The sequence below is a fragment of the Poecilia reticulata genome, chromosome 9 (genome assembly GCF_904066995.2).
Source record: "Poecilia reticulata chromosome 9, P_reticulata-male-v2, whole genome shotgun sequence".
Taxonomy (NCBI): Eukaryota; Metazoa; Chordata; class Actinopteri; order Cyprinodontiformes; family Poeciliidae; genus Poecilia; species Poecilia reticulata.
This window is the reverse complement of record NC_088838.1, coordinates 25002958-25013598: the sequence shown is the minus strand read 5'-3', so window position 1 is coordinate 25013598 and position 10641 is coordinate 25002958. Positions and strand designations below refer to the sequence as shown.

Sequence of the window (10641 nt, the reverse complement as noted above, 5' to 3'; positions counted from 1 at the left end):
TAAAAACTAAATTGTATTTTAAACTTACAACTTATATACAATTTAACTTCAAATAAACTAATCAGACTGATGAAAAAAAGCAATAAAATTATATAAATTAAAGATACAAATGGAAATAATTTATGACCTAGTGTAGAAATGTCAACATATTTGAGACTTCAGGGTCTAAAACCAAAATCAGATGCAATGTTTTTTTAAGAACAGATTTAAAAACAAATCTTTTGAACAAGGTGTCAGTTTTCGGACTGATTTTATTCATACAAAAACATCTGGAGGTGACCAACAGTGCGAAAACCACAGGACTTATTTACAAGTGTGTTATCTACAAAAAAGAACTTGAAATTTGGTTTCCCGTCCAAGACAGAAGAGAAAATTTAAGAACAGGCCAGAAGTGCTGGAATTTAAACCGGGTGACATCAGGACTTGGACCAGCTGCTGAATCTTTCCTCACAGAGAGAAAAAACAGCCGACGGCTCTTCTTTCAAAGCCGACAAACCAGAAGAGTCCTTCAGTCACTTTGGATGCGTCCCAGTCTTCAGTTCCTCTCTTTTTACTGTGATGAAGACGACTTAGGAAGCCTCTTCGTCAATCTTTGGGGCCAGGTAGTACTTGATGTGTCCCATATCAGCAATCTTATACTCGACCACTGAGGAGAGAGGAAGAAAGTCACGTTTGGGTCAACAAAGAAACATTTACTGATGCGATCAATCAGAGTAAAAGTGATTAACTATCAAGTTGGGTACATTTACTCAATTACATTTATTTGAGAAACTTTTTTTCTTCTGAGGAATATTTTTCCTACGCTGTACTCTTTACTTTTACTTATTTTATTATGAAGTATCGCTACTCTTATTTGAGTAAAAAAATTTCTTTTGCTACTTACCTGAATTATAGCATATTTAAAATACCAAAATTTCCACTTAACTTCATATTTTAGTCCCATTACACTAAAACTATACTCCTCAAATGGTACAGTTTCCAGTTTCACTCTGTAAAAACTCCTATAAACCACATTTTGCTATTCAATTATTAACTGGTTTAAAAAAATAAAAAATAAAACAGGTCATGGTATTTATGTTAAGTGATGCAGAAAGGGTTGAGCTTTTCACATCTTAGAAGTAAGTTTCTATTTGCTGATAAATGTTTTGCTACAAAATTAAATGCAAACTAAAGGAATGCTGCGTTACTGCGCTTTAGAAAATAAAATATTCATTTTCTTATTTAAAAAGAAAGAATTTGTATGTTTTATGCATTTATTATGATTTATAAAATCAGATCATGTAGTTAAAAATCTGCAAAATGCACCTTTTTTAAATTAAAATATTTATGAGTTCATGACTATTGAATAATTAAAAAAAAAAAAACTTTTTTATTTTTAATGGTTTAATATTTTAAGTATTTAGCATCAGGCCATTTTGAATCATGTTACATTTACATTTATTGTGCCTCAATGTAAAGTTTCCTGTCTGGAAAGAAAGCCGACTCATCACTGTAACCAATCTACATAAAATTATAAATAAAGCTGATTGACTGACTGACTTACCGAGGGGAATGTCAGCAGACATACTGAGGGTGACGGTTTTCGACAGCGGCGTGGCCTTTGTGAAGAAGTTCAGGTAATTGAGGGCAAAGATCAGCTGGACCGGCTCATTCATCTCAATTGTGACCTTGATAAAAAAAAAAGAAAGAAAATAAATTAGATTTAATAAACTCCATCAAACCAAACTGACCTGAATAAAGCCATGTATTCGTCGACACTCACAGCCTCGTCCTCCTTGTCCACATTGCTGGTCTGGGACAGCTTGACGTTTCCGGTACCGAGCTCTCCGGAGGCGGAGAACTTCACGCCATCCTTTGCGCAGGAGATCATGACGGCGTCGCCGATCTGGGAAAGGTCACGGCAGATACGGGCAAACTCTCCAGAGGGCATCTTCACCACACAGCTGTACTCCTGCTCCTGCGGGGGGAACGTCAGGAAATTAAAATGATTTTTATTGAAAATAAACCCCTTAAACAAATGTTGATGCATTTAAATATGCAAGAAAGTGTGCAAAAAAATTCCAATTAGGTCTGCAACTGATTATTTTAGCAATCGATTAGTCTAAAAATAAATAAAATAAAGATTTTAATCCAACCACTTTATACATTATTAAAAATGCATTAAAAGATGCACATAAATAATTTAATAAATATTTTATTGCCTAAACTGCAACAGTTTAGAAAATAAGATTTACTAAAGTATTCTTTTAGTAAATCTGAACTGGGTAAAGCAATCCCACTTAAGGAGTTCTGGCTAAACCACATTTATAGACAAACGTGGTTTTTTTTTTTCATATTGAATGGAAAATATAAATATTTTCGCACAGGTTCACTTAATGCTCCGAATATGTTCCTTTTTCCAGTTAATGGCCATTTTTAGTCAAAATATTCAAGTTAATGCAGTCAATCAGCTGATGATTTAAATAGTTTGAGTCCTAATTCCAGTATTAATCCGTATATTAGTTACTTACTGGAATACCGAGCTGCTCAACATCCAAGTCCATCAGTTTCATTTCATAATCTGAGACTTTCTCCTGATCTGCAAAGATTAAAAGAGGCAACAACATCCTAATTAACTTTGACATTGTCTCCGTTTTCTTTTTTCATGACTAAGAGAAAAAAGCTACGTAATTACTACAATTGCACAACTTTATATACCATTAAACACTTACTGAGGGTTTCGAACACGAGAGCGAGTGTGTCTGCGTTATCTTCTGCTCTGAGGGTGATGATGTCCTCGTTTCCTGCACACTTCAGGATCTTTGACATACTAAAAGAAAGATGAGACAGTCAAGTTTAGGATGGTATAAACAAAAACGGGTTAAAACTACAAGATCAGAACACAGTTAAGATCCGTTGACATGAGCAACAATTAAAGTTGGAAGTAATACTCATTTAAATCAATTTTCACACACAAGAAACAAACTGCTATATATTTTATTTATTAAACTGCATTCTTTGATAAAATGTGTCTTGTTATGATTCAGATATTACTATAAATGGTTATATGTGAATAAAAAGATTTAGAATAACTTGTTTTTCGCTGTATTTTAACTTCAGAAGACCAAAAGTGACAGAATCGTTACAAGCGGTAGTGACGTAAGCGGAAGTACGAATTCCCGGGTTTAACAGTTCCCGCCAACCCACCCGGCAAACAATTTCGCGCTCAACAGAGAGTGCTATGCATCATCAATAACTGATCTAAACGTGTTTTTGACGCAAAATTCACGTTTTGTCTTGAATAAATAACCAACACAAACTGCTTGAAAATGTGATTTTTATGAGTGCAGCAGGGAAACATGCCCGGGCAAATCCACCAAGATGGCTTCCGTCTTTGTGAAATTAACACTGCCCAATTAAATATATTCAAAAAGAAAAAGAAAAAAGAAACAGTTATTGCTAAGATGTAGCGATGTTTCAGAGTTGTTGGCAGAAACAAAGTCTCACTTATTTGTCACTTCGTTGTGCAACTTTATATCCAAAAGTACTCAATTATATCAACACAAAGGGTAAGTTATCCAAGACAACAAAGTAATATCAATGTTTAATATTAAAACGTGTTAATAAAGTTGGCCTCACCTGCTGAGGTTGACCCCCATCGCTAAGTTTCTGTCGCAGCGGTAAGAGTCGAAGCCATCATGCCGCAGGGTGAGCTGCACCAGGGAGACGTGAGACGAATCCATGCTCTGGAGGGAGATGCCGGACGAGCTGACATCCCAGCAGGCCTCTGTGATCAGATCTTTCAGCGCTTCCAGAACCTTCTTCAGGATGGAGCCCTGGACCAAGCGAGCCTCGAACATGTTTGCTGTGGAGTATTTACGTCTGCGTAGACCGAAGAGAAAAACGTAATTTTCCGCCTGAAAGCGTCACTCCGTGGAGACAGAAGCAGCAGCGTAGAGTTATAACTAAGCGGGAGGGAAAGAAAACTCCTCTAGCTGTTAAGTCTTTGTGTTGCTCGCTGACTCTGACTCAGCACAGACGACTCCGACAGCAGGATAAGAAGTTTGAGCTGTAAGCGCGCGCTAACGGGAGTTTTATAATTCTCATACTACGTCATTTCCGTGCGTCTTTACGTACCGCCCAACCGCTATAAGAATGCAAACAGATTTGAGCCATATTGGAGAGGGCATCTAATACATTTTGCAAGAAGTCGGTAATAACTTCTTATGTTTGCTCAATTTAATTTATATGAGTAAAATTTTTTTAATAAATAACATTTAGGAATAGCTTTGCCACACCATACCTTTTCACTTTTTCTTCAGTAATAATTATGAAATAACGCTAATCTTGAGTAACATTTCTGCATACTCTAAAACTGCGTGTTAGGAACACTAACTTCATAAATTGATTTAAATATATTTAAATTAATACTTCAAACATTTTAATAAAACATCTTTATGAGACAATGTTCTTTAAGAAAATGAATTTAATTTTGATTTTAGTACACCGGAACTGACGTTATTGTCTATGCTCACTCTCATTGGGTTAGGAAAAAAAATGGCCCGTTTCCTGGACAACAAAACAACAGCCAAAAGAAGGAATGCAACTAGCTTAACTTCGGAAAGTTCACAGCAAGTTCACAGATAAAACTCGTTTTAATTACGGGTTTTCGTGTAGTCAAGTGGAAAAGAAGTTAGGAGACCTGGGACATAGAAAAAAACCAAACTGCAAACATGGTAACTCTTTGTAGTCAGGTCATTTAACCTGTGCGCGGGCTTTGTTGATTATTTATGTTTGATGTTTGTTGTGAGTCCTTTGGCGTCTGTCGTTTCGTTTTATTAAAACAGAGTAACTGGGTGACGAGGCACCACCATATCCTGCATCTGGAAAATGTCAGGAGAGAAGAGATCAAGCGACTATACCAGGAAAAGGGGATGAAGGCCAGGATGGATGTGGAGGAGACCATCGACATGAGGAGGCAAATGCGGCAAAAGCGACAGGAGCTCATGGAGCGGCAGATAGAGGACGGTCTAATCAAGGTTGGAGTCATCTGGCCGTCCTAAAGTTCAGCCATGTTTCGATAACCTAACTTGAATATAGTCGCCAAAAATAAAAATATAAAAGTTTTTTATAAAGTATTTTATAAACGATAAAACAGTTTTTAAATCGATTGAATCACATGTATCGAATGCGCAGCGTGACAACACATTTTGCTAAGCAACTGAAAGAAGTGTAAATTACAATTGTAGTTTGCTTCCAGATTTATTTTTGAATCAAAATCAGAATTAATTGTATTGCCATTGCGCGCAAAGAAAGCACAACTAAATTTAAAAAATAACAACTCTCAAGGGCAAGTCAAGTAATTTAATAAAATAAATACATTTTGTCTACTTGCATGAGTTTTTTTTAAAGTCAGCTTTTGATTACTTTAAAGATAAGCTAAAGTGATCTGTGTAAGATAATAAAAAGCTTGTTATGAAACAAAACTGTATGATCAGCTGTTAAGCAGACAGGAAGCTCACTGGCTGATGGATGGAGGAGGCATGGAAACAACTGTATCCCCAGAATAACAAGGTGGCTTATTTACAGCTGCATGGAAAAAACTGCTGTGTTTTTGCTTTTGACTGTGTGTCTACAATCCACTGGGCACATAAAAGGTTCTGACAGTTAACATCTTTCTGTTTTATTCTAAAATCTAAACATGATGAAAACATGGAAGAGATTTGGGCAAGCCACTTTGGGTAAAACTCAGCATAGACAAAAATACATATAAATGTATTGATGAAAATACCTGTGAACTCAATAAACGTTAAAACATTTAAAGAAATCTAAACATTTCTGACATAAAGTGCCTTTTTCTTTCAGTAAAACAAGCTTCACAAGTGAGCATACAAAGGAGAATGTTTATGAAACAAGACTGGAAATTTTTAGTTGTATTAAATATTATCTTTAACCTGCAAATTCAGATTTTTTTTCACTTTCTTTTATAAAAAATGTCACAAATGATGATTTTCAAAAAATCTTTTATTTCAGTCATACCCTTCTGTGAGTATTAAGAATTTTTGTTTAACTACGAGAATATAGTCATAACATTAGCTGAATAAAGCCACAATTTTACCAGAACGTCTTGAAATCATGAGAAAAAAAAAGCTTTAATGAGAACTGAAGTTCGCATAAAATTACTACTTCATCCTCCTAATATTACGGCTTCATTATAGTTTTATTTATAAAAAAAATTGAAGCTGTAAAACAAAGATGGCTGCTGTGGGTGTGCTGACATCACTTTCAAAGCATAGGTGACACAAAAAAAAAAATCCAGATTTTCCAAAAATTAAGTATTCAAAAAACAAAACTTTTGATAAAACTTGATGAATCACCCAACCAACATAAATCATAAAATATTCACATATACTGAACTGACTGCTTCACAATTTTCACAAACAATTTTATATGCAAACTTTCATGATATCCAGATACAGGGCAACAAAATAAAACAATCTTTTGAGATGGGAATCCAAGTATTGCTTTAAAAACAGTTTTGCATTACCTTTGCTCTCCCTAATGCAGATTATTGCTGATTAAATAATTGCTGACTCTCTAGGCCGAGGAGGACAGAATAAACAGGGAAAAACAGCGGGAACAGGACGAGAGAATATCTAAAGAGTTGGCCCGCATCGCCCACGAGAAGCAAAAAGATGAGAAAATGAGGCAGCAGGTTAGAGCAAACAGGTGCGCTCTCTTTATTACTTCCACACTTGGTCTCATGTGTAACCAGAGTTATTAATTACAGTAACAGTACAGTAACATTTATTTCCCTCCTATTTTCCTTAGCCTGGAGATCAGGGAGTTGGAGTCCAAGCTGCTGGCTGCGTATGTGAGCAAGGAAAGAAGTGCTCAGCTGGCAGAGCGGGAAGCGATGAGGCGTCAGAACGCTGTGGGTGCCGCCTTCGATAGTTCAGTCAGATTTCAGACGTTTTGTGTCTCGTGAACGCTGAGATTCTTTAAAATACTCTCAGTTAAAGTTAGGGCTGGACAATATGGCTGAAAAACATATCACGATATAAGAATTTCATATCAGCCAATATCTAGAATTATTGATTAGTTTGCTGATTTAAATATCTGAAGTACTGCCAGTTTTTCCTCTACGATGTTTTTTGTTTTTAAGCAGTTATGAGGAATGGCGGCATCAACTTAAACTGCTGCTGCGTAAGTTACTCAGCAGGTTGTTGCTAGGAAACCAAAGAGTGAGTGAGTTGCTAGGAAACCAAAAAGTGAGTGAATGAGTTGATGCTACAAACCTTGCTTAACTGGCTATGAGAGGTTGAGCATCTAAAGCCTTTCCTCTGCCTACATCTCCCAGAATGCTGTGCGGTTCTGGAAAAGATTTCATTGAAATTATTGAACATGTTTTCTATCACAATATGTATTGTTATTGATTTATTGTCCAGCCCTAGTTAAATTTATTTTGTTTTGTCTTTGCACGACATCTCAAAAGAAAAATCTTCCTTAATCTATTCTGACCAATACCGGAGCTTACTGTTAAGTCATGTGTTTTCTATGATAGCTGGTTGAGGCAGAGTTGGCTGACACAATGAAGAGAGAACGTGACGAAGCAGCCGCTGAGCTCCTGAAGCAGGAGGAGAAACACCAACAGGAGATGGTTCAGCACAAGAAAGAGCTGGATGCGCAGGTCATGGAGAGGGAGATCAAGAGACAGGAGGCCTACGAGCGGTTCCTGAAGGAGAAGCTCATGGTGGACGAGATCATCAGGAAAATATACGAAGAGGAGCAGAGGTGAGTCTGTAAAATTCACTCTGGACATTTTCATTCTTGTATTTGGGTTTCAACTGCTTCTAAAAACAGCCATTTTTTTTTAGCGATAAGTAAATGTGTTTTAGTGTCTGGAAAATGAGACGTTTCAAAAACCTCCCAATTACTGAGTATCGCTGCACCGTTACCTAGCAACCCCAGCAGAGTCCAGCCCTGTTACCTAGCAACCCCAGCAGAACTCCAGAGTGTTTAGTCAGCTGGTTTTACCGCTTTATGTAAATGGCAGCTTTTTTTCTTAATTACCATTCAGAAGATGTTTGTATAATTGCTCATCTGTTTGAAGCCATTTTCTTTGAGTTGGGGGCGTGGCCAGCAGCAGCTTAATTGAATTGTCTGAGAAAAAATTTGTGTAAATAATTGTAATATTTAATTTTTCTCACAATTCTGACTTTAATCTTCTAGGATTAAAGTCAGAAATCCAGTTTTTTTTTATTACTCGTAGACCTAACCAGTTCAAGTAACTATAATAGGTCCACTTTAATAAATTAATATTTATCCAAGACTTGGTTAAGAATTCATGTAAAGCATTTTGTTACAGTGTTTCTATGAAGTGTTTTTCACTTATTGAGATTAAATGTTTCTGTCAAAGGGAGAGACAGCTAAAGATGGAGAAGGTCCAAGCCACCATGCAGCAAATTGAGGAGTTCAAACGGGAGCAGGCAAAGTGGAAGCTCCTGGAGAAGCAGAAGATCGAGGCGGAAAACAGACGCATCATGGAGTTTGCAAAGCAGCAGCAGGATGCGGAAGAGTCCAGAAAGACTCAGATGAAAGAACGGGAAGAAGCAAAGCAACAGATCCAGAAAATGGTTACAAAAAAGCTTTTCTACCTGTTGATATTAATACTGTCCATTAATTTATAGAAAACGCCTTTACCTGCTGTTCCCATCTGATCTCCAGCTGTGTGAGAAGATGGAAAAGGACCAGAAGCAGCGCGAGGACCTCGAAAGCATCCGCCAGGAGTTATACTTGGAGCAACAAGAGGAGGCAGAGAGAAAGAAAGACATTGTAAGAATCGAGCAGAAAACAAATGCTTCATGATCTCAGCTGTCGTGTTAAATATATTATTAATCCGCTCTGTTAGGAAGAGATGGAGAAGAGGATCAGGCAGAAGCTGATGATGCAGCAGACCATACAGGAGCACAGGGCCTTGAGAGAGATGCAAAAGCAGCGTCAGAAACAGGAGGACCAGGCCTTCAGGGAAGCCATGATGGCCAAGTTCGCAGAGGACGATCGGATCGAGCAGATGAACGCCCGGAAGCGGCGCATGAAGCAGGTGGAGCACAGACACGAGGTGGAGAGGCTGATAGAGGAGAAACGACAACAGCGGGAGGCTGAAGAGGTACGGACCACAACCAGTCACTGAAGAACAACATGTGCTGCGTTTTATTAGAAAGTAGAGACATTTTTAAAACCATTTTCTATCTCACCAGGAACTGGAAGCTAGAGCCAGAGCAGCTGAGCAGCAAGAAGAGGCGGCGATTAAACGGATCATAGAAGAAGAAAGACTGAAGCTCCTGAAGCAACATGCACTACAACTCATCGGAAACTTCCCCAAGGTCTGTATGAGAGAATCTGACATTTACAACAACTTATAACATTGTAGAAGATATAAAAGGAGTAAATTTCTGCCCAAATACTGAAATTCTGAGATGAATCTCAGAAATGTTCTAGAACAAAATCAAGACCATTTTAAGCTCTAAAAGTTGAACATTTTTTTTTAGATTCTGAGAAATTCTTAACAGAAATATAATGAAATCTCTGAGCTCCCAAATTTTGGAGTTTCAAGTTAAAAAAATGTGACTTTTCAGACATTTCTGAGATTGATTTCAACATTTTTGATTTTTTTTTCTTGCATATCTACTCTTTTTTTCTCTCTTCATTGGCTTTAATACCCCATCATCACAAATGTTATTTAAAGCGTGTGTGTATTAAAACATCAGTAAACTGTGGCTGTGTCTGTTCACAGGACTTTCTCCGTAAAGATGACCTTGAACACTTCGACGAAGACTTCAGGAAGAATTTTGAAACTCGTCCGACTGAAGAACCCTTGATGACAGACTGAGGAGTTTCTCCTTCGCTTGCCCACCAGGGGGCGGTTTGAGATTGCTGTGAATGTGTTAGATTATTATTTTTTTTTTATTTCTCTGCACAAAACACAAAATGTTTGTTCAAATTGTTTAGAAGCTTACTTATTAAAATGTGCTTGCAGAATTGTCCTTAATTAATTTCATTTTGATTTAGGAACTTACTGAACAATTATAGATCTTTCCCGTTTTCAAACGTCATCAAATTTTCAAACTACAGATCTTTTCCACTCAGATGAACACCGTAAATTAAACCACATTAACTTTTGCTAGTTGATAACAGGGAGTTGCTTCTTCAAACCCTCATTTTGTTTTCAGAAAGTAGATAATCTATTCATCAGTTTGCATGAAGCTTTGGTTGTTAATTTGTAAAATTGTGAATTTAAGATTGTATTTACTGTACCAAGTCTTTCATTGCAAGTTTGTACTAGTTTTATCCACTGTGTTTGGTTTTGCAGCTCGACATGCTTGATTTTATTCGAAGGGAATTGAAGATTTAACTCTAAAACCATTTATTTTATGAATTGTTTTTGACTTCACATTTATGCTCCACTTTGAGTTTATTCACAAAACATTAAAGTTTGTAGTTGTAACATGACATGGAGCATGAATACATTTATAAGGCACTGTGTGTTAGTCGGGTTGGACATTTATCACAGCATTTAGAGAAAGATTAAAAAATTGTAATTTATTATTGATCAATAAAAACTGGAAATATTTTTGCTTTTTTCTCCACTTTTTGTTCAAG

At 36.8% G+C, this 10641-nt stretch overlaps 2 protein-coding genes across 2 annotated transcripts; one reads left to right on the top strand and one right to left on the bottom strand.

The window, feature by feature from the left end:
• Positions 1 to 233: 233 nt before the first annotated feature.
• On the bottom strand, positions 234 to 4082 carry pcna (proliferating cell nuclear antigen). Its single transcript, XM_008418192.3, has 6 exons — positions 3619 to 4082; positions 2712 to 2809; positions 2511 to 2578; positions 1763 to 1957; positions 1544 to 1667; positions 234 to 646 (listed from the first exon to the last, which is right to left on the bottom strand). Exons 1-6 carry the CDS (start codon positions 3837 to 3839, stop codon positions 570 to 572), a joined length of 783 nt encoding a protein of 260 aa, XP_008416414.1. The 5' UTR covers positions 3840 to 4082; the 3' UTR covers positions 234 to 569.
• Positions 4083 to 4529: 447 nt separating this feature from the next.
• mns1 (meiosis-specific nuclear structural 1) lies at positions 4530 to 10020 on the top strand. Its single transcript, XM_008418193.3, has 10 exons — positions 4530 to 4715; positions 4827 to 5018; positions 6581 to 6708; positions 6811 to 6913; positions 7544 to 7773; positions 8399 to 8615; positions 8707 to 8814; positions 8891 to 9148; positions 9240 to 9365; positions 9776 to 10020. The coding sequence occupies exons 1-10, from the start codon at positions 4713 to 4715 to the stop codon at positions 9869 to 9871; spliced, it is 1461 nt and encodes a 486-aa protein (XP_008416415.2). The 5' UTR covers positions 4530 to 4712; the 3' UTR covers positions 9872 to 10020.
• The last annotated feature ends 621 nt before the right edge of the window (positions 10021 to 10641 follow it).

Bases quoted from the DNA above. Each gene is read 5' to 3' on its own strand.
- pcna (XM_008418192.3), bottom strand. From the start codon at position 3,839: ATGTTCGAGGCTCGCTTGGTCCAGGGCTCCATCCTGAAGAAGGTTCTG. The intron at 2,579-2,711 runs GTAAGTGTTTAA...TAATCTTTGCAG, and splicing joins TCTCGTGTTCGAAACCCTCA to ATCAGGAGAAAGTCTCAGAT. The intron at 647-1,543 runs GTAAGTCAGTCA...CTCTCTCCTCAG, and splicing joins GTCTGCTGACATTCCCCTCG to TGGTCGAGTATAAGATTGCT.
- mns1 (XM_008418193.3), top strand. The intron at 6,709-6,810 runs GTGCGCTCTCTT...TATTTTCCTTAG, and splicing joins CAGCAGGTTAGAGCAAACAG to CCTGGAGATCAGGGAGTTGG. The intron at 8,815-8,890 runs GTAAGAATCGAG...CCGCTCTGTTAG, and splicing joins CAGAGAGAAAGAAAGACATT to GAAGAGATGGAGAAGAGGAT.